The sequence below is a fragment of the Strix uralensis genome, chromosome 7 (genome assembly GCF_047716275.1).
Source record: "Strix uralensis isolate ZFMK-TIS-50842 chromosome 7, bStrUra1, whole genome shotgun sequence".
NCBI classification, from domain to species: domain Eukaryota; kingdom Metazoa; phylum Chordata; class Aves; order Strigiformes; family Strigidae; genus Strix; species Strix uralensis.
The window spans coordinates 19854337-19878228 of NC_133978.1; the positions used below are offsets into that span (position 1 = coordinate 19854337).

Sequence of the window (23892 nt, forward strand, 5' to 3'; positions counted from 1 at the left end):
AAGAATTTCTTCCCCTCATATCTGTTGGTGTCTTGATTAATTTTTTGACACCTTTATTTTGCAAGATGTACTCAAATACTTCTTTCCTCTACCCCTTTTGTTACTGGCTTCAAGTCTTAGTTTCCTCCAGCGCTTCCTCCTCTGGGAACCCTGAAGGCCTCTATAATCATTCCTTCACTGTTGCCAGCAGTTATATTCCTCTGCCCAACCCTTTCTCTGAGAAGTCTACAAGTTTTTGGCCTTTGCTTACAGTCCCAGAACACAAGAGGGTGAAAGCCTCAGCAGGTGTGTGCCTGGGGCTGCAAGCTGGCTCTGGTCAGACAGGAGAATGAAATAGGAGACACCTCCTGCTCCTTCTGCTTCTATCCAGCAGCAGCTCTCTTTCCTAGTCAGAGACATAAGTGAAAAGGAAATCTCCTCTTCATGTAAAAAGTACAATTTTTTTTTTTCTGAAAAGTCTATTCATCCATGATATTCTCTCCCCTGTGGAAGAAGAGATAAGAAAGAGCTCTCAAGCATTGACTCTTTAAACCACAGGTTTTTGTTAGGAGACCTTAATGATTGAATGCAGTTGTCCTCAGTGAAGGTGATGGCTGAAGCTGAGACCATCCTCACTTGCATCGCTTCTCCTTTCTCATAATACAGCAGCCTACTCCTGATGGCCTGCTTAGAAGAGTGAACCCTGCAGCAGGTGTTTCCCATCTACTTTTCAGGTTCAGATTACTAACCCTTCCTTTTACCCATTGCACGTAGAGGTTTGTTTCATATGTTGGCAGCTATCATGTGAGCATAATGTACATGAGCAGCTTGCCATTGGTGGTTAGCAGAGCAGAAATGCTAGGCTTAAAAGAACAGAATTCATAGGTAGTGGTGAGGGAGCTGCACTTAGTGAGGAAAAATATCAGTCTCCCTTGCTGAGACAATCCACTTAGTACAAATATCTAGTGAAGGTGGGTTCTGCTAGGAAACAGCATACACCTGGAGGATTGTTACCTACGGTGAGCTTGCTCGGTAAGTGTCCCACGCCAGTCCAAAGCACAGTTATTTCCTGGGCAGGCATTGCATGGCATGGTTTATTATTAATACAACAGGTGTAATTAATATTTTTTAAATCTTTGCATTAACAGTGTGAGCTTTCAAGAGTGTTAATATTTTGTATGTCAGTAAAATAGTTTATTCTTTTCAAATGGCTTTCATGCTTTAAATTAAAGGAATAATTGCTAGGGATTAGAAAGAGCAGAGAACAGAGCACTAAGAATTCTTGGTTTATTCCCAGTCATGACTTGGACAAGTCATTTGGGCATCCCTTTAGAAAGCAGCTGTGAGCATCAACTTTAGGGTGGTCAAACATGCTGGAAGATAGCACAAAGGTCCTAGTCTCGGAACTTAGTAATGAAAGGCCCTAAACCAAGGGGACCATTCTGAGAATCAAAGCCTTAACCAAGCTGTGTCTGTGGGCAAATCCCTGAGTCTGTGGCTCAGTAGTGTGTGATGAGACTCAGCAAGCACCAACAATGACTCAATCCTTTCCTATATCCCTTTGAAATGCTACAGCATTATTGTTTCAAAATGTCCTTCATGCTAATAGTAACAGAGTTGCCAAGTTGTTTGACTGTGAGTCTTTACTGTTTTTCAAATTGTCTCCTGTCCAACTTTTTTCATTCTCTGTTGTTAAGAAAAAATAAAAATAAAATGTTCTTTACAAATGTATCGGTCACTGCATCATGAGATTTATATTATTCCATGAGTCTGCTGTGTGGAGAAGGGACTGTGGGCTGTCACTTCGGCAGGATATTTGAAAACAGATTCTCTCCAGCAGCTGCTGCCATTCTGTCTACAGTGTATTTCTTGCCTGTCAGAAATGCAGCACCAGAGCACTTGCTGTTTGTCTCACCCATTTGTTCTGTATTTCTTTTTGTTTTGTTTCTTCCTTTACCACAGAACAGCAAAAAAGGCTTAGTAGCCTGGCAGGTATGATGTGAAAGGTCTGCTACCCCCCCAACTGCTGCCTCTGCTGGAAGCAAAGCTGCTGCTTTGTTAGCTTGTGGAGTACCTTCAGCAAACACACTTCCCAGGAACTGCAAAGGAATTACTATAAATATTTGTCATGGCTTAGTCCAGGTCACTGAATGTTTCATTTCAGTCTTTTCTCCTAATGCTACCTGTGTGGCCATGTGTTAATATACCAAAACCCTAAACTATTTGTCTGTTCCTCCTAAGTCATAAGATTTACATACAGTTTGATTGTTCTGGTTGACTTCTGGGGCTGCCTTTAGGTTTATTCTTTAGGGGCATATTCTCAAGTTTCTTTACACAGCTGTTAGTCTTGCTTGTGGTGAGGAGAGAGGAAGAGAAATAAAAATCAGTATTTGCATGACTCCAAGAGCAGAAGTATTTGTGCCAGATGTCAAGAAATAGGTGGTAAAATTGTAGCGTGCAAGTATGCACATGCGCTGCCACCCTTCTCTCCCCAGGCAGCTCTCTGCTCTTGCAACATGTATGAGAGTCTGTCCTTGAAAGAAGAGCAAGTTGTTTTCCTGGTCATCTTTCCCTCCCTGCACCCCAAATAGAAGTAATTCAGTCTGCAGTGGGTGTTATAGGAACAGCATATTGTGCATTGCTTACCCATATCATTATTCTTCAGTTATAGCCATGGCGGGGTAAATAGAGAGACAAGCAAGAAGAGAGTCACAGTTCCTAAGCACTTTAAATATCACAAATAGAAACACAGAGAAGCCAATACTGCATGTTCTCGCTCTGCTGCGTGGGCTCTGGACTAGCGGAGTGTGTCCCATAGAGAGAGCATCTGCCCATGAGGCAGCTGCTGACCTGGTCGAACTTCATCCACCAGGTTCCTCGGCTGCGACACCAGCCTGTCCCTCCTCACTGCTGCCACCCTGCTGCGGTGACAGGCTGAATAACAGCTTACACCGCTTTCTCTCGGCTCCTTTCCTTACTGTAGGTGGTGTCTCATCGGACACCACTCAGCTGCAAGTTTAACTCGACTCCAAGTTCGGACAGAGGTTTCCTGTTGGTTTTCTGTTTTGCAAGCTGTTTCCCTTCATTATCAGGAACTCCTTTCTTTTCTGAACTAGAGATAGCCACAGAGCAGTGTTACAGCCCAAATGATCCTCAGTCTGGAAGAGTGAAGCACAGCTGGGTTTGCACCTGCTCTTGGTGTACCAAAACAGCCCCACAAAGCTGCTGGCTGACACCTCTCCCCCTGCTTTTTATGTTCTGTTGGTTACAGCAGTAAAACTCTCTTGCTGTGCAACCCTATATATTGCTGCTGCTCTTGCAAAAGGATGGCCCAGGTGCCATGGAGCGTGCTGAATGGTACAATCTGGTTATTTGGGTGATTAGGTACCAGATTTGGCTCTCTGATTTTTAAATACTTCAAATCCTGGTATTTACCTCCATAAACTCTTTTGAAATCATTGGAGCTGCATGGCAAATAAGTCAGTGTGAAGTTCAGCTGTTATTCTCCAAGTTGTAGGGTATTGTAGGAAATCTGTGGTGAAAGATGTCTGCTTTAGTTCCTTCCTCTGCAAAGATGCTGGTGCAGCAGGTGTCTATGTTTGCAGTATCAGCTGAGCAGCCAAACTGGACCAGCAGATAATCTGATCCTCTTGGTTGAGTTGGACCTAGGAAGTACTTGCCTGGCAGGGTGCACAGGGAGGGCTTGCCCTAATACAACTCATGCTGTCAGACAGGCCTTTCCTGCCTTCAGGGTTGTCAGTCCAGCACCTTCAACCAGTTCTAAGTGCACTCCAAAAACATTTTTGAAAACTCTTTCAAAATATATTTAACTGGCTGATAGGTTTTCACCTTGGCTATGCCATGGTAGATAGCTCCCAAACCTTCATGTTTAATATTATAAGATATGAAGTCATGGTCAGGAGATGTCTGGCACAGGCCGGATGGTGGGTTTTGTTTTTGCTAAATCATCGAAATAAAGATTTTGCTTAGATCATGGCTGTGGCACTGGGAAATCAGGTCGTGATACATCTGCCCTGTTGTTTATGTCTATATTAGGTATTTTGAATATTATCATTGTAGTTTCAGATGGGATCTACCTGACAAGCAGCCAACCACTTTTCCTGTGCAGGGAGCTAGAGAATCAAAGAGAAATAATATATGTTTACCAGTCCTGTTAGAGAAGGTCAGTGACATTGAATTCTAAAGGCTAAAGCCTGCAGAAAATAATCACTTTTCTAGACCAGAAGCTCAGGACTTGTAACATAAGCAGTGACAATGATAAGTAATGGAGAAAAGCTGTGACCTTTCCTTAAGTTTGCATCCTCGCCACATCCTCATCTACATCCAAAAACCTGCTTACTTTTTGTCTTCAAGGTTATGGAAGAATAGTCTCGTTTCAGTTGCTCTTTCCATGCTCTGTTTCTAGAGTCTTAGTAAGGAGTTCAGTAATGGAAAAGGACCAAATACTTCCTATAAAATGGAGAGCCCTGTGCAGCAAGGGACATGAAAGGACCGAAAGACAGTGCACACACATTCACAGGAGGGGGAGATAGGATGAAAATGCTAAACAAGGATTTAATGGATGCTTTGCCCTGTTTTGAACATTTACAAACATTATTTCATTTTTCCTTAAAGAGGAGGAAGACCTAAATTTTGATGGTAATTTCAAACCAGCTACTCAAACACAAATCCTTCATGTGCTAAGTTTCACAGGGCAGAATTGTGTTTGCTCAAGGTACCAATGGACCAATGCTTTGTTATGCATGAGTCTTTTCTCTGCTAACTGTCCCTTTCAGATTTCTGCACATTTAATGGCTTTGGGCAGTATGGTGATGTGCATGTGAATAAACATTTCTCTCTCTCTCTTTTTAATGCATGCAGTGATGTAAAAAGGATAGGACTTGGCAAAGTCTTGATGAGGCAGACTGTAAAATCACAGGTTTCATCTCCAGAAATCCACAGAAAACCCTTGGTAGAGCCTAAGGGTTGATGTGCTGCACCTCTCCAGAGCATAGTAGAGCTTCAGAGCAACCTGAGCTCCCTTAGTTCTTTGGTCAGTGGTGGTAGTGGTGTGCCTACTGCTACATGTGGGTGTCAGTTGGGCAGTGTCAAGGAATTCCAGGTAGAAGCAAGGTGATCTGGAGGAATTGGTTGTCTCCTGCCATCTTTATGCAGACTCATGTGCAAGAGGAATCATATGTATGCTTAAACAACAGTGGAATTTGTTATTTAGAAACTGGTTAGGGCACAGAGATGAATTGGAAGCATCGTATACTGACTGTAATGAATGGGGCTGTCAGACAGGTGAGTGCAACTGTTAAAAAGTAGTGCCCCACTACCACATAGGATGTTCCATTAGATTGAAATCACCAACAGAAAAAGATGTCTGGGAGACTGTATCACGGATGCTTTTTGATGAAGAATGAGATTGCAGAGTGGCTGATTAGTCAAAGCTACCTGAGAGATGCTAGCCTGCTTTTGCTGACATCAAACATTTTCTTGGTAGATTTCTTTTAGTTCAGGTGCTAGCCACAGCTAGCAGTGACAGAGTCTGTCTCATCAACTACTTGCTAGGATTTTTGCCTTAAAAAAGTGGAATATGGTGATGCAGTGAAATGCTGGGATGAGATAAGAATCCCCCATTGTCATTTCCAGATTCAGTGCCAGACAGACTAGTTTCTGATAAAGTTGACTCAGCACTCATCCGGGACAAGCCAGCTCAGGAGCCAGCACCAAGTGAGAAGAGGACAATGGAGGAGAAGAGAAGCATTGGCAAGAGCCCTCAGCAAATGGCTGATACATCCGTCGATGATATTGGTATTCCACTGAGGGTAAGACAACACTGAGCATGTGGTAGATGCACAAAACTTGGGCCAGATTCTGCCTACCTTAGGACTAGGGAATTCACTAAAGCTCCAGAGACTGTAGAGACTTAAGGGAAGATAGAATTCTAGTTCTAATGTATTTTATTATGAACGCTTCCATTTGATATCAGTGACCTGTTTCAGCTGCCTCATGAGGAAAAAAATTAAAAATTAGAATCTCTTTTCATCATATTTGAAAATACAGCAGCTAAGGCAGAGTTTTGTCTCATTTTAGCCATCTTAAAGGCAGATATCTCTTTTATACGACATGTTTAAGTTTATTCAGTGTTCAGAGGAAATTATCATTACAGGAATTATTAACCTCTTCTTACAACTAGTGTTTAGAATGACTTGAACACTAAAGGTTTCTAACTGTCCATTTGAATACTTTGGAAAACGGTACATAAGATTAAAATAGGCAAGGTGTGTACTTTTAGATGTCAAATCAGATTAGTATGCAAAACCTTCCACACAATCTACAATTCTACATAGTTTACAACCTACCCCTTCAAAGCTTGCACATTATGAGTAACTTGAGTGAAGCCTGTAGCTTCATTACATATGAAATTATTTATCTGAGTGAAATCACTCATATTTCAAAGTATTAATTTCATATAGCAGAGTGTCAACCTTTTCCATTGCTGGAAGGCTGGTAGAATTCATGGTTGTGATTATTTATGTGTATATTTGTTTTTCCAATAGAATACAGACAGATCGAAGGACTGGTACAAGACAATGTTCAAACAGATCCACAAGCTAAATAGAGGTACTGTAACGCAGATGGTTTTTATTTACTTCAGAAGACCATGTTGATAACATTTTGTTTCATTCATGTGAAGATTTGTACTGCATGTTACATAAAAGCATTTTATGTTAACTAGTGTTTGCTCTGCACCGCAGAACTCAGCCAATGCATTTGAAATATCTGAAGTCAAAGGTGAGAGAACAGTGAAGTCCAAAGAAAGGTCTGAATTGTTCTGAAAGGTGAACTGCAGTGCTCTCATGAAATCAAGAGTACTGAGATCAGAAAGCTGCTAATAATTCCATACTTAGAGAAAATAGATCCCTGAACTCCAGTTTTAGCAGGTAACCCCACTTTTAAAGGACAGTAGGTTATCACTGAAACTGCTCTATGCATAAGAAAAAACTTTTTGCAGCTGTAAAGCTTTAGTACCTGCATAACGAAGCTTGTTTTGAAACTCAGTGAGACCAATGGAAAGGTTTCAGTTGATTTTTGGTGAGTTCAGAATCTGAACTCTGCTTCTTCAAAACCTCAAATTTTCTCCTTTCAAAACCTTGAAGTTCTGGTGAGCACTTGCAAACTTTGTAGTGATGCACTCTAAGGGGATCCCCTACTTCGGGGCACGTCTGTGCTCGGCTGCTGATACATTTATGTTCGTTCTGCTGCGTGAGAAATGGCTGCAGTAACATTTGCAAACTTGAACCCTCTGAACAGCCTGATGTGCAGGCAAATGCAATTCAGAACTGCACTTATATAATAAAACATAGAGCATGCAAAACTGGAGCTGTATTTGCTGCTGCAGGTGCTGTCATGATGGGCTTTTTGCATAGATAGATGCTGTGTTGTATTGGATGGAATGAAAAAGAGTTGAACTGTTCCTAATCCCAGTGCTCTTAACAGAGGTTCTTCAGCTCAGGCACAGCCCGTGTTTCAGAAGGAGGAGAATGAGTTCAGTCCCCTCAGCTTCCAGGATCTCTTGCAGGGCCCACACATGCAAGGCAGCAATGAGCAAAGAGGCATCTAAGTTGTGTCATGGTAGAACATCAGCACGAGAGGGACTGTTCAGCAGTCAGCTTGTATGGATTCTTGTCTTGCCCTTCTTCCCCTTTAAATCTGTCCTCTCTGTTCTTTTTTGCAAATCACGTTCCTCTCCTTAGATACTCCTGAAGAAAACCCTTATTGCCCTACCTACATATTTCCTGAACTTCCTGAAATCCAGCAAAAAAATGAAGGTACCAGAAGTTTAGTCAGAGTATCTGTTGTCTTGTGCTTTGAGTTAACTGTACTATAGCACCCTAATAGTAACTAGATTCAGGTTCTAGATTTCCGTTACCCATGTTTTTCGCTGGCTGGAAATTCAGTTATGCCCAGTATACCTTCTTGTGTGATGCATAAAATAACTAAATCTTTGCTAATCCGTTAATCTTTTTTTAAAGTATGATGCCATTTACTTTAGTGTTATTAAAGTAGGCAATAAAATCATATGGTGATAGGAAATTGGGGGATGAAGCAGAACCTCCACTTCACTGTGGATAGTCTCAAAATCCACTGCTTTTCTCTGCTGCAGAAGACAATCCTTATTCTCCTACATACCAGTTTCCTGCGTCTACTCCTAGTCCTATCTCTGAAGGTAATAATAAAGGACCATATATATTTTTCTGCACAAATGCTGCCTTATCCATTTGTTTTCTTCCTGGAGTTTTTTCTAGTTGCTGAGCATTATGCTGCCTCATAATGATTTGCTGCACTCTAAGCATTGCCTTGACTGTATGATGCCTTTTTGGTTTTGCAGTGCTCCTCTGGCTTTTTAACTAGTATTTGACTAATGCTACAGACTTGGGGTTTGCTTGGTTTTATGTGCTTATCAGTTGTATTTAGCCATGTGTGTGTGCAGTGATTATTTAACATGCCTAGAATGCTGACTTACATGTAAAAATGTGATTTAACTGAGATTTCTCCCACACCCCTTTCAGATCAATAAATTTCTTTAGTTATTTACTTCTGGTTTTGAACATTAACACAATATTAGGGGCAGACCCAAAATGCCGCTGAAGGCTATTGGTAAAAAAAGCTTCTTGCTTCAGTGGGTTTTGGATCAGTCCCTCAATGTAGTCTTTTAAAATAAATATAATTTGGTAACATAGGTTCAGGGCTGGCCTTAGGTGCACTTGGCATATCTAGGCAAGGACAGAGTTTGACAGTCTCATCAGCACATCTTGCAACTTGAAATAACACTGTCTTTACCTTATGTTCTTCATGTGCTCAGCAGATTCCTTTAAACTTCAAGTACAAACCAGAATCCTTTCTAGTCATGTTTCAGGGATGGTGAAGTAGCGTCTATTGCAGTGATAATCATGTAACTGTGTGCATATGCGTGAAAACACTTATATTTGAGGAACACTGGAATCAGCTGCACACATTGGACACACAGACATTTCCTGACTGGGAAATTTTTGTTGGTGACAGCCTTATTGACTTGGTGCTAATTTAGGAACTTGCCTATTTAGACTGTGCCTCAAGCCAGCCCTGGTGAGACTATTAATTAACCATTTAATTCAATGTTTATTAATTAACTGTTCAATTAAATGTATGGTGGGTACTGTGTAAGAAGGTGACATACAATGGGGGTTCTAGCTGAGATGCTTAAAGAAGACTGGGAGATGTAAGGTGCATTTCACTGTTAAAATGAACGTGGACTACTGTCATACAGGTATCTAAAGATACTAGCTCATTTCTTGGTGAAACCTGTAGGTGAAGAGTCCTGTCTTGCAAATCATAATGCAGTTTAAATTATTTTCTATTGGCAGAATGGTATGGGGGTATGGATGACACAGTCAGTCTCAGTAACCAATCGATAAAGGAGTTTTACAGAGCTTCACTTTTCTTGTTTGTAATGAAGTTTGAAAATCCATTTTGTTCTTGTCTGAACTAACGTAGTTTGCAAAACCAATGATGATAATGTATTAAGAGTCTGGTTTCCCATAAATGTCTCCTATGCACTTACAGATGTGCATGTGAAAGTAATTTACTGGTTTAGGTAGTTGAAATTTTACTGGACCAAACACTTGATTTTTATTCTCAATGCATTGGGAAATGTTTCTCTAATACTTGCTTGGATTCTTTCCTTGGTAAAGACTCTGAAATATCTGTAGATGGTTTGGTGTGCATGTTTCATATTTAGAGAACATTTCAAAGTTATATACTCAATGGCAAAGTATTTATACAGAGATGAGTCGAAGCCTCAATTTCGTAACAATTAGTGTCAGAGTTTTTTGCTTTGGATTGAAGCATAGGATCTCCTAGCAATATCAAGATTTGGGCTCCCCTTTAAAATACCTTTAGAGTCTCTAGAAACTTAGAGAATATGGCCAACCAATGAAAAAAAAAAAAACAAACCAAAAAAAACCCAAAAAAACCAAACAAAACACCACCCTGCAGGGTCTCTAGGAACTACAAGAGAACAGCCTCTTCTCACTAAAAGAGTCAGATTTTGAAATGACAAACTGGAGTTAACCTGTTCCATTAAAGAGGGTCCCACAGATAGAATGCAGTTCTGAGAGCCAGGAGATCTTGTTTTAATGCTCATCTCCAATTTACTCTTTAATCTTTATCAAGTCATTCCAGATATCTGTGTTTCAGTACTCCTTGCTGTAAAAAGGGAAGAAATGTAGATATTCTTCTTCATATGATACTCGAAGAGACAAAACATGTCTGTTCTCCTTATTAATGTAGATATTAGAATATATGCAACTGGAAAATAGCACTTATCTGAAATGAATTTTTATTGTGTGGTTTTCCTGTCTGAATGATGAGCTATAATGAATGTTGATATTTCTCTTCAAGTAAATCAATTTTTTCATTGATCACCAGAACTAAATAAGACTATGAGGTAAATAGCTGTGAAGGTAGTTTTAGACATTTGTTCATTTGTATTTGTAGGGACCAAGAGTTTAGTGATTTACCAAGTATTTTGCTATCTGAATAAACCCATCTTTTATATAGGAATACCAGTCAATTTTGTCAACAATTCAGTGTAACAACATTGAATAAATAAGTATTTATTTGCTGTCATTTAGGTTTAAAATACAGGAATTGGCCTGAAAATTGACCTTTGCTATTTTTTAACCTGAAGATTATGATAAGCACACCAGAGTCAATAACCATCTGTTTGGAATTTAAACCTTCCAATTCATTCACCAAGAGAACTCAGCAGAGAGGCTAAAAGTTAAGACAACTTTGAGCCTTCCTGAAAGGCTTGATTAAGGCTTGGAGTGCAATTTCAGGTCAGCTGTGTTAGCCAGATTGTTTTTTCCAGTTGATGAGATTGGCTATAGCAGCTGATTGATGTCCTCCTTGAGAGAAGAGCTGGAAATGGTTTCAATCTGTTGATCAGCATCACTAAATTCACATAACACTTTTTTAGTATGTTCTTTTCTTATCTACCTTATTCTAGCTTCATCTGTTTTGTTTTTCTTTTTATCTCTGTCACTTTTAGGGGTTTCTTCACAGAGGTATTAGTAGTACCTTTGCTCACAGTTCTCTTTGCAGTAATTGCATTGTACTTTCCTGCATTTTTGCCTTGGAAGTCCTGTAGATGGCTCATATACACATCCCTGAAAGTTTGAACCCTCATCAACAGAGAAAGGTGATGGGCCTGTGGGTCTGATTTCCAGGTCTGATCCCAACTTCCCCTGCTACTACCTGCAATTCATTGAAGATTCATTCCAAAGCCTGTTGAAGATGGTGGAAAGATACCACTAAGTATCAAGTCTCTCTGGCTGTAGAGTGGGGGATGGTAATGCTGCCATCCTCCCACCTTGTTTTTGGGCACGTTTGCCTTGTGCACTACAGTACCATGTTATCTTTGAATAAGACAGTATGTTCCACGACTCAAGGCAGCAGTTGTGTCCTGGGAATGACATTGCTGTGTTTGTGCAGTGTAACACTTTCACTGTCAAAGAGAGAATGTTGTTCAGCTCAGGGGCCAGACCATGCCACTCAGTTGCAATGATGCCATCGATAGCTCTTTTAGAGCTTCTTTAATATCTCTATTGCATTCTATAGACATGTCTTTCCTATTTAAAAAGTAAGCTCTTCCGAACAAGGACAGTCTCTTGGTGCAAGTATACATGTGTGTGTCATGTCAGGAACATTATCTGTGCTTAAAAGATAATCTGAGTCAGTGAACATACTTCAACGTGGTATACAAGTTAATACAAGGAAGAGGTCCCAGCGATTATCATATGTGATTGAGAGCAGGACTGCTCAGCTCTATTACTGTGTCCAGCACCTAATAAATTATTTTAGGCTTATACTATGGCTTTTAGATCCTCTATTTATCTTTCAGCTTTTGATAAAACGGATCTAATAACCCTTGCTGTAGAAGAGTTTTGTGATAAAAAGTGATTGTTTTCTAAAGTGCTTTGAGAGCCTGGAGAAGAGTATTAGTGTAAGTAATACATTAGTATTTATATCTAATCTAGGAATTACATTTAAGTGCAAATTAAACCTCACTGGGATTTTCTTTTTTAGGATCCTTTCCCTGTGGTAAGTATTGGGCATAGCACTCGAATTATGGCCAGTGTATTAGTATAAGAAACGGAAAGGGTCTCTGGTGCTGCTTCTTTGGGGCTCTTTCAGCTTACTTGCAAAATGCTTTTGTCTTTTAGATGAAGATTCTGATTCATACTCTCCTCGTTATTCCTATTCTGAGGACAGTAAGTAATTCACGTTTCTTGTGTGATCTGTCAAACAGAAAGGGCATGTAAAGCATGTATTTATTTGCCTCCTATTCGGTTCACCAATATTCCTGTATTTAATTTATCCTACAGGCAGAAGCCAGCTTTCAGTTCCCCGCTCCAAGAGTGAGACGGACAATATTGATTCAGAGAAGGTTGTTAAGAGGTCTGCCACTCTGCCACTGCCAAACCGTACTTCATCGCTGAAATCAAGCCCAGAAAGGTGACCTGAACTAAGATACACTTGGATCGGTATTGGAAGAATCTCTGAAAGCTGTGAATGGGATGCTAACAGAGGTGGAAGCTTCAGGTCCACAACTGCAGTTAAACTTTTTTTGGGAAATGGAGATGTAGTTTTGGCTCTGACTCTTTTACAAGGCAGCAGTGAACTACTTCATTGTCACAGCCCAGTCCCCCATTTTGTCTGCTTTTTACCAGGCTTCACACATTCTGGGTGAGGAGTGTTTCCCTGATGTCATGCCTACACAGTGCCTACCACAGAGGCACAGTGGAAACTCTTGGCTCAGTGTGACACTGTAAAAGCACCTCAGAATACAAGCAAGTAGAATAATTGTGGAGAAGCAAAATCTGGATTTATGTTGAGCCTTGGTAAAAGTTTTTTGTTACATTTTTCATTTCTGAGGAGTCCCATCCATAAGAACTTTATTGGAAGTAGTTTCTAGTTAGCAGTGTCATTTCTGATCTTTCAAGATTACTTCCCTTCTGTTTTTTTGCTTTGTTTATTACCATGTATTTTAAACCTCTTTGTAACAGTAATGAATGTGTTTACCAAATGAAGGGAAAGCTGAATGAGCAATGAATATTTTATGTCCTGCTGAATTCTTCCAGCTCTTGAGCTGCTCCTCGCTCCCTCAGAACTTCCACATGCTCTTAATGTTTTTTCACTTGCTGCCTCAAATGAGCAATGCAATATAATTTGACATTGCTAATTCAGTGAATATCTCAGGTCACCAGATCAGGAGACAAAGTTTGCTGATAGAACATGTCTTCCTTATGCAGGAATTAAAGGCATGGTACTTTGGCCATCTTAGAAAACTTGTGCAAGTGAAAGGATTACAATAATTAGTGCTTCCTACAATCTAGTGACAAAACAGTGTTTCACCAGGGAGAAGTTTCTCTGCGGTTGGAAACTTAAGCAGTCAAGTTTATTCTAGACATCAAAGATCAACCTTGTTGAAATTTGTACACTGCTTGTAGGCCAGTCATTTTGGCTGCCGACTTTAAAAAAAAAAAAAAAAAAAAAAAAAAAAAATTGGTTGCCTCTGTCTCCCCTAAGCCAGTGGAGAGAGTTTGGGCAACTCAGTGGATTGTTTCTGTCCTAAACCAGATCAGTAGTGTAAGTGGGAGGAAACCTGGAGCAGCAGTTTTGGTTCAATGCTTCACTTTTGGTGAATGCTAGGTGAGATGAATCCATATACAACATTGCCCATCAAATGGAACATATCAAGAGCAAGATCAGAATTAGTTTACTGGTTTAAATGGCCTGATTTCTGGGCTTTTTTGGGGGCATTGGTTATTCTGCATGAGGTGTTTGAATACATTACTTTTCAGAGGAGCTGGACATTGTAATATATGGATGCTGAATGCTTTGTGACTACTATTGTCAGAACTGTGCCAGTGTGGACAATGCACAAAATTATAGTGGTTTGGTAGTCAATGGACTGTTCTTAGCCACCTTTAAATATACCAGTATGAGACAATTCATTCATGTCTCTAGAAAAGACCCACTCTTGGACCCCAGAGCGCCCCTAGAATCCAGAGCAGTAGTGGTCACATAATATGATGTGGCTAAAATGAAGAAGTCTAGCAAAAGAGCTTTAATCTGAATTCTGATCAGAGTTTGGACATGTTCATATTTGTGAGCTTCATTGAAGCCCATCACTAAGCTATTTCCAGTCAGGAAAGATATGGAAGTCTGGAAGTTTATTGAAAGTACTTGGAAGAAACTCCTTCTGCTCCAGTGGTTTCAGCAGTTGAGCTGTATCAAACTCTGCCTGCTACGGATAAACAAATATATGCCCGATGCCCTGTCTGAACTGTTTCTCTTGCAGCAGGCTGCTTTCCTAGGTTAGAAAAAGTTCCCTGATTAAACCATGATTAACAGGGAAAGGCGCCTGTCCAAAGGAAGTGCTTGTCTCCACGGAAACCACAGTGTTTTGGATTAATTGATGTTTCTTTCCTCAGGACTGACTGGGAGCCTCCAGACAAGAAGGTGGACACCAGAAAATACCGTGCTGAGCCCAGGAGCATTTATGATTATCAGCCAGGAAAGTCCTCAGTTCTGAACAATGAAAAGATGGTAATGTTTGTTTTATCCTAGTTTGTGGCTTTATCCTGTGATTGTAAAATACTCCCCAAGTGCTTGTCCAGTTTCATTCGGATAGGATTTCTTATGCTTACATTGCAGTGCTCGTATGATGTATTTCCTGTATATTTTGTTTTGAAAACTGTTTTGCATAACTTCCTAACATTTTTGTTCTCTATAAAGCAAGTTCCAGGGGGATTGAGAGACTTCTTTCCTTTTGGACGTGTTGTTTTCTATGTTAAGTATGGATCACTAACCCTAGTTTTTAATCCATGTTTGACACTGTGACCTGTTCAGCAGCTGTTTTGCCAGCTGTACTTTTTCTAGGGCACAGCATTAGTTGATGCAGGAGGGTTGAAGGCATTATGCAACAAAGCAGGGTGGTTCAGTTTCTATGTTCCTCTGATGCTTTAAACACCAAAGGAGTAATTTTTAGAGTGCCTGTAATGTGCCTCCGGGGATGCCTCTGAGGCACATTAGGACATGGCCATCTCCCCTCCCCTGGGCTGCTTTCTTCCTCAGCTGAATCTCACCACTTCTGTGGCAGGGGTGGCAGAACTGAACGTGAGCTGGCTCCCCAGCTACACCAGTGTGTAACCTAGAGTATTAAGTGAGCTGTTACCAATTTCAGTTTGAATTTATAAGTTATGCTGTGAATTGTGACAGCTAGGGGACATACAAAAGTCTCATTCTGCAGCCTTGGCTGAGAACACTTGGCAAGGGACAGGACAGAGAGGTGGTGCTAACCTCATCAGCCAGTCCTGTGTAAATCACTACAGCTCACTTAAGGTGTCCTTCAGTGGTACAAGTGTGACACTGTAAATGCTAGAAAACACTGAATGAGGTTACTAGTGAATAGCCAGTTTGGTACATAAAGATGTAATTGTTCTAGATAGACATTAGTTTGAAGGATTCAATTAGAAGCGCTTATTGCATGTGAGATTCCAAATGTAAACTGGACTTTGAGCCTTAACAGCTCAGACATTGGTCTATGCATGCAGTAGGTAAAGGAATGCTTCTGAAAAACCTGCCAAAGATTTTACACAAGAGTGAACAGCAGTTTCAATCAATAGAAACATAAGAATCAAGTCTGATCTGGAACCTGATGTTTCTCCTTAGTATTTTGGTGGGTTTTCTTTTTTCCTTCCAAGTGCAATAAAGGTCCATCACTTTTTGAAGATCCTGCAACCATCTTCTTTTCACATCTGTGTCCCTTCATTGACTTCAACAAAGTTGCTCCTGATAGAACCATGATCCTAGTGCCTACTGAAATGGGCGATGGATGACTCTCTTGATCCTACTGGGCATTGGCTAAGCCCATTAGAGAAGTGCCAGTGAGGAGTGGTTTGAACATGGTATGACAACTCCATTCTCCTGCAGTCCATCCTGGAACAAGATTTCTGCTGACTTAAGTGGCAATTTTGTCTCACGGTAAACAGCCAAGATTAAACCTTGTGGCAAAAGGCCTGCTTCATCTGTGTATTTAAGCCTTTGTAAAAGGTCTGTCATCACCAGTGGCATATCAGTGGCATCACATATCAGTGGCATCACATGTTTAGACTTCACCAGGTACTTAATTGAGCTGTTGAATCAGAGTCTAAAAGCCACAAGCAGGAATATCATCAGCATAATTGAGAAAAGTTATACAGAGCTCATCAAAGACAAGAAGAATGTGATAGCTGTGTTACTTTGAATGTAATTTTTTGAGCTTTAATTTCAAGCCATATATCACCGAAGAAAGAAGGTCTTGAAATAGTGGCTTCATGGTCTCCATCAGTTTCATTAAATACAACAGTAACACAGTGGTTAGCAACTAGATCTTTTAAGGAGGCTGCAGGAGATTTGTGGATAACTCTTGGTAGTCACACCCAGAGCTGTGACTATCAGAATCCCAATTCAAAACCATTTCAGAGCAATGAAGAGCCTCCTATTGATGTCAGTGGGCTTTTTTTTAATGTAAAGGCAGTTATATAACAAGATGAGTGCTTCTAGTTGGAGTCCAGTAAATAAAAATATGGAGGCATTGCTTCTATTGTGCCTTTAAGAAATAGTCAAATCTTTCTCCAGGCCATTGAAGATCAAACATGATGTAACCATTTATCTTTCAGACTGAAGCACTGCCCCTCTTTCAGCATCAATCTTGAGCTTTTGTCCTAGAGCTTTTTTGTGATGCCTAGTGGCAGAGTCTGGGACATCAAGCAAAGCCCAGCACAGTTGGGAACTCCCTCCTGCCTCAGTAACCCCATCACAGGAGGATTTGCATCAGGACACTTTGGCCATCTGTGCATGTGTGTGGCTCATCGCTTGTGATAGAGCACTTGGGATCACACTGGCATATCAGACATAATGTATTTATATTTTTAGTGCTCTGAGATCCATTGTGTGTAAGACTGGGTACACTGAAATGCAAGAGTTAGCTAGATGTCTTTTGGGGAGTGACACCTCATAATCCTCAGCAGTGGACTTTATTCTCTTGTCTCACTGGTAGTGTTTTTAAACAGCTACAACTATTACAGCTTTTTTTGTTTCATTAAAAGAATTTGTATGAACAAAAGGGAATTTCCTTTTCAACTGTACTGTTTTCTGTCCTGTCTGGTTTTCCTTCATTGTAGCTTTGTCTGATTCTCTAACATTTATTTGTGAAGAAATAAGTAATATTGTCTCTCTATCTATCCCTTCAGAGATCTTTCAGGGATGTGTTCTCTCTGACTTGTGTCTCCTTTGATTTAGAAAACCACCTTTCACTCTGTTTGCAGTGTATAGAACAGGGTTTCTCACATATTCATGTTCTGTTAAAGATGCAGTATTTGATTCAGGTCTCACTGAATCTCTTTTTTAACCAAATGAAGATTTAAAATTTTTTTTAAAGTACATGCAGCTTTGGACTCGATGGAAGTGTCTGACAGTAGGACTGAGGGACTGGTTGACTCCCAGCTCTTCCACTGAGTCTACCTCTGATGCTGGGCAAGCTGCATAATCTCTCTCTGTGTGGGTCTTCTGATCTGTAAAATGCAGTTCATTCATATTCATGTTGCTCACAATGATGCTATTAGGCTTAGCTGATGTTTGCAAAGCAGTTCATGGCCTTTGTGAGAGAGGTGCTATAGAAATTCCAAATTATAAGGCCTAAATATCTACATTTTAGAATGGAAACCATGGGATCTGCATCTCTAACAGTCCCTTTCCGTGTATTCTTTGCATAATGTTATCCTTCTCTTTCTTCCATTCCCCTATCACCAACTCCTTTAGACTCGGGATATAAGCCCAGAAGAGATAGATTTAAAGAATGAACCTTGGTATAAATTCTTTTCGGAATTGGAGTTTGGGAAACCGGTAAGTTTGATAGTTCGATGACCAATGAAGTCGACCTGCCTTTTTTTTTTTAATGGTTGTCACATATCTTTGCTAGGCCCTAAACCTGGAACAGCTGCCTTACTCATTTAAAAAGGTGATTGTTCATAACCTCATCCTGATACTTATGTAAAACAGCTGTTCTGTGACTGCTTCAAGCATTTTGAAGCTATTTACAAACATTCCCCACTTTCCAGCCATATGCATCAACAAGGCAGTATTTTTTCACACACCACAGTTCAAACTGCATTTTTGTTGTTCATATTAGAAGTAATGCCCTATTCTCATTATTGGAAGTCCTTATTCAAAGCCCGTATTCTCCCTCTGCCTAACAAGATCTAGGATGGCTGATAGATAACTTTAAGTCAAGGAGAATCACTCATTTATTCCTAACCTTGGCTTGTAAACTCTAGGTCAGTAATTTCCAGCTATCCATAAATAGATCATGACCCTGTTTCCTGCTCATTTCCTTATGCATGTAGCTGCCCCATTGCCTAAATGGGGTGCATCAGTCTGTGTTGAATAGCCTGTGCCATTCCCTGAAACCAAAGCAGTCTGAGAACAGTGTGCTTTCTTTTCAAATGGAGCTGTGTTGCTATGTGTGTGGGGAGAAAAAAAAAAAAAAGCCTTGATTTCCCCGCTCTGGAAAAAGATGACGCAAAGCTTAATTATGCAGTAGGACAAAGGACATTTTGATGGAGGGAACACATTAGTGGTCATGGCTACTGGAAAAAATGTGACTTTAAAGCATTTTATGGCTTGGTTCTTACTGATTAAACACTATTAACTTCATTATTAAATACTGTTTAATAAGCTACTCTTACTGCACTAGAGGGTCAGTATCAGCCTCTCACAGCTATTCAAGTATAGTGGTTGTTTCTCCTTTCACCTTGAGGTCAGTTGTCAAATGCTGATGCACACTATTTTTGAGTGCTGCTGAGATTTCCCTGCATGTACAACAAAACAGAAATATGTTTTAAGGTTCAGTACTGGCTTCAGATACAACTGCACATGGACACCAGAGAGCAGGTTTTCTTTAAATCTAGTCTTTGTTCTCACAGAAGTGACAGAATTCCTCTGCACAGAGTGTAGCTGTCTGGGGTAGGGTGCCAGTCTGATCACATCATAGAAATAGTGTAATTTTTGCTGAAAACCAAACATGTACAGTGGCCTGTTCTGTCATAGAAAACTATGTTTTATAGCCATGGACCTTCCATTCTAAAGTAAAGAAGGAGCTCAGCGGTGTTAACTTTTAGACAGTAGAAGTCAGGTAAATCCCACCTCACTGAGGCTTTTAAGTGATGTCAGTATAAGAATTTAACCCTTCACCAGTTGTCATGGTTTAAGATTTCCACAGAGCAAGAAGAAACCTGCTTGTCTTTGCTGCCATATAATTAATAGCCATATGCTCTTGCAAGGAGTGAAGGTTTGTCATCTCTATGATCCTTCGAGTTAGTGTAAGTTAATGGAAAATGTGTCAGAGAAAGGAGAACATTTATGCCCTTGGGCCTTTCTAGAAGTGAGGGTATATCTGTTTCTTAGAAGTGTGCATTTGTGCTTTTAGTCATGCAACTTTGGCTTACTTCAGAAGAGGGCATCTCAGGCTACACCAGTAATCCACCTCTTGCTCAGCAGAGCATCTGTTCTGGTGACAAGTTCCCCCACCTTGCTCAGGGCACTGTTATTAAGGGCTGCTTTCTTACAGCTTGCCTTGGAATGCTATCCCATGTCAACTTGCTGTAGCTCCAAAGCCATGCAACCATGCTCCCTGATCAACTATGCCAGCCCCTGAATGTGATACTCCATAAACAGTGCTTCAGCATTAGGCACTTGAATTGAGGATGCCATCTCAGACTTTTATAGCTAGCAAAGCTCCATCTGAGCTTCATTACCACAGACTTTTTGTAGCTCTGGTCATGAGAGCACCAGATTTTTGTGACCAGCTAGTGGCTAAGCCTCATGCCTAACCAGAGAGTTTCAACTGATGTTTGCTAGTGCCTGGGATTTTTAAAGATTCTCTGTTTGTCCCAGCTTTTTTTCCAGTGCTGGAGATAATGTGTACTTCTACAGGCATGATTTCTCCTGGCTTTCTGACTTTATTTGCAGGTATGTGATGTGGGCAGGAAACACCCTTGGTAAGAGGGAGCACAGGATTCTTGTGAGTCTGTGGGTGTTGCTCTCCAAAGACACCAGAATGACCAGGATGGGTCTTTCCCCATTGAGGAAAGCACATGTGCTTCCTAGGGCAGCTGAAGCAACACTGCTGAACCAGCATCCCAGATGCATTTCTGGGCAGCTCTGTGGACAGGCACATGCCCTGCAGATGAGTAGATCAGTCTCTGTAACATGGATGCTTTTCAGTGTGCTGCTGAGACTGAATCCCCACATGCTCACTCCTTTCTTCCTCCTGACCCGTGGCTCCCCAGCTCCATGGAGCTCATCCATAAAACTTGACATTTGGTCAGTCCAGAGTTCGGTTGTCTTCCACTGTGATTGTGGGATCACACGCATGGGCACTTTGTCCCAGCCCTTCCCAAGAAAGCACTGAGTAAGCTCTTTGCTGTAAGTGGAGAAGCAGGGGACTGGAAAAAGGGGTGCATGTGCTGCCTTCTCACCTCCTTTCCTCCAGTTCCTCCCTCCAAATCTCAAACCTAAATCTGTCCAACACCATTTACCCCCGTGCAGCTGCTGATCTAACGGATAAGAAACAGGTATTTAGTGTTTGCATCCACACAGTGTCTGCCCAAATGTAAAGTGGAACAGATTCAAACAACAGATCGAGGCAGTCTAGAAAGAAATTTGGACCAAGACCCAAGTGTGGCAGCACAGTCTCACCTTTGATAGACTGATGCTCAGAGGTTCCCTGTCAGTGACTCAGAGGTGCTTTAATAATCTAGTCACAGAAGTCAGTATGGACATGTAGGATGATGCTAAGCTTGCTAGCCAACAGAGGTTGTTTAGAAACAGAGCAAATTCTGTATTCTGATTTTACAAAGTAAGAGCATATCAGTGAGAGGTGCATATCTGGTGAAATTAGAATATTAGCGTGGCGTTATTATGATAGGAGTGTCAGGACAAAGGTCTTTCACTTTGAATAATCCTCCCTGATATTTACATGTACATCCAAACAGGAAAATCCTGTTTTGAAATCCACACCTTCACTTATAGGATGAATTTTAAATACCTAGTTCTCAAATTTCTGTGTCCCACTCTCTCCACCACACCCCCCCACAAACAAACCCCCAAACCAGTGAAATAAAAAATAACAACTTTGCATTCTCATTGCCCCACAATGCCACCACTGGAAATTCAGCCATTTGTTCACATGGTATGTATTCATAGTCTGGCTGGGGTGGGAAAGATTCTCCCTTTTCTTTATCAAAGGCCCTTGTTTCACCCTTTCCTTTTGAAAAGAAGAATGAGCAAAACAAATGCTTTTTATGATTGTGTGTTTTTTCCCCGTTTTGTTTTGTTTTTGTGTTAAGAATGCTTTAACCACCAGCTGTGGGCTCCCTCTACAGAGTCCAAAATCCCTTAGAGCACCCTGCAAAAATAAAAATTTCCTCAAACACTACTGAAAACAGCCCCTCCCAGACTGCATGTATGCTCCCTTTTGCCTCCCATGATCTCTTGATATTTGTGCTATAGCGGATTTATTCCTCTTTCTATCTCTCTTCTCTGTGTTTTTTTTTTTAAATTTCTTTTCAGTGTTGATGCAAATCCCCTATTGTATTCCCCCTCTGTTCTAATCCAGTTTCCATATTCTCTGTGATGTCTTTCTTTATCTTCATTTCCTCATTTCCTTCCTCTGCTTTCCATCAGCCTCCAAAAAAGATTTGGGATTATACTCCTGGAGATTGCTCTATCCTTACTAGAGAGGATAGAAAGGTAATTGTGTCTCACATACGTTGTACTACAGCATCTAGCGTGTATGTATGTGACTTTCTTTTTTTTTGTTGGGTTTTTTTGGTTTTTTTGTAGCATTGCTTGGGTTTTGTGTGCTTGTGAGTGATTTTTTTTTTTTTTTTTTAATTGGGCTTGAGCTCATTAGCCTAACAATTAAGTAGCTAGTAAATTGATTTAATAAACAATTCCTAAAGCATAATCAGCCATAATTTAGAGTGGTGGTTTTGCTATCTTGACTTGCAATGATAATGATACTAACAACATATTGCATATTGTTACAGTATTTTTTTTTTTTACAGGTGGGTTTTATAACTGTATGGTTTGTAGAATTAGATTCTAGCAGGCCTGTGCATCTCTTAATTTTGGATGTTAAATGCCTAAAACTATTTCCTCTGTAATGATTGAAACATGATTAATTACTAGTGAATTTCTGTGTATTGTCCATACCATCTTTGTCTTTTTTCGATTAAAAAGGCTCGCCTTTTTTTTTTTTTCAAAATTAACATTCCTTTGGTTCCCCCTAACCCTAAGCATTATTTTCCCATTCTTCTTCTCCTTCTTTAACCAGACTGATCTAGAAAAAGACCTCTACCTCTACCAGACTGAGTTAGAGGCAGATTTAGAAAAAATGGAGAAGCTTTATAAAGCACCACATAAAAAGCCACAGAAGGTATTTCCTATTCTTTTCATGCTGCCAATCCCTGTTTCCAAACTCTCTGCTCTAATCTATTCACTGCTGGATGATTATTAAATGAGGTTGGGATAAATAATGGTTCTGACCGTTCTGACTGCATGGCTTGCTGTGTCGCTGTCAGAAATAATAGAACATGATGCTGAGAATCCGGCTTGAAATCCATTTCAGATACAGTGATTTCCTCTCTCCCCCGTTCCCTTTCAGCTGCCCCCCACCCCGGTCCCTCTTTCGGGTTTTAAGTTCAGTGTCTGCAAAAAAACCCTCTCTATTTTTCACATGAATAGGCAGCAGCAATCAGCTTAAAATTCTTGCTTGGTGTCACGTCATCATCTCGTGCCTTTCAAGCGTGTTGCCATCTACCCTCCCTTCATACAAGCCCTGCTCTCTGCTAGGAGCTCACGCCTACCCAAGATTTGGATATTCCCAAGAGATTTTACACAATTTTCCTTGTGCTGCACCTTGCCATGGCCTTCTAGGGCAGGTCAGCTGCTGCTGCTGCTGTTTTGAGGGTCTGCAGGACCCGAACCATGAAATGATAGATTAATTTGGTAACACGCTATTTTTTCTAATTTTTTTCTGTTGATTTTTTTTGAGGCTGTGGCATTTCACCAGGACTTGAAAAAACTGCTTTTTCAAACCCGAGATTTGCTTTTTCTTCCTACATAGGAATCCTCACATAGATGAGGGGACACCAAATAGAGCATTTCTTCTAAAATTGCCTTCAATTTTTAAAATAATGTGCCTAGGAAGTGTTAGATGGATTTAAAGCAAGCGGATAAGAACTGGCTTTTGCTATTGAACCTGTGCAGCTGGCATTGCTTCTCTTAAGTAAGAAACTGAACTGAAACATTGCTTTTGTTGTTAGTGCTTTGATATTTTTTTGAACGCTGAGGAATGTATTTGCTGCAGAAATGTAATGTACCTTTAAAGCAAAGGCGGGCAGTGACTGGTTGGGGAAAAAGCTTGGGGAAATAATTATGAGCATGTGTCTCCTGGTCATGGCCCAGCTGGTTATCTCTTCTTGCTTTTGGCTTTATTTGCAATGACTCATTTGCAGACAAAAGAATAGGCGCTGCAAAAAGGCATCGGCTGTGCTAAAAACCTGTCACTGCCCTGAAGGAACTCAGGAAAATTGTTACTTTTCTGCAAAGACATTGACAGCTTAAATTTCATTTAGACTTAAACCTCAATGTCTTCTAGAGGCTAATATTCAAGCAATAGGTGGAAAATTACTTAAGCCTTTTTCTTCCTCCTCACATGTAAGTGTGTATCAATGACTTCTTTGTTTGGAC

The 23892-nt window shown here is 40.5% G+C and overlaps 1 protein-coding gene across 50 annotated transcripts in view; it reads left to right on the top strand.

The window, feature by feature from the left end:
• The window catches only part of SORBS1 (sorbin and SH3 domain containing 1), a 173521-nt gene that overhangs the window by 120283 nt on the left and 29346 nt on the right, over nt 1-23892 (top strand). For 40 of the 50 annotated variants that reach the window (XM_074874693.1, XM_074874706.1, XM_074874690.1 and 37 more), the window contains 11 exons: nt 1942-1971; nt 5635-5810; nt 6546-6609; nt 7743-7817; nt 8153-8215; nt 12255-12302; nt 12417-12546; nt 14529-14643; nt 17899-17982; nt 21823-21888; nt 22475-22576. In XM_074874693.1, coding sequence (XP_074730794.1) covers nt 1942-1971; nt 5635-5810; nt 6546-6609; nt 7743-7817; nt 8153-8215; nt 12255-12302; nt 12417-12546; nt 14529-14643; nt 17899-17982; nt 21823-21888; nt 22475-22576 — 953 coding nt within the window. The remainder of the gene's footprint in view (nt 1-1941; nt 1972-5634; nt 5811-6545; nt 6610-7742; nt 7818-8152; nt 8216-12254; nt 12303-12416; nt 12547-14528; nt 14644-17898; nt 17983-21822; nt 21889-22474; nt 22577-23892) is intronic. The other 10 variants (XM_074874701.1, XM_074874733.1, XM_074874716.1 and 7 more) reach the window with 5 other exon arrangements.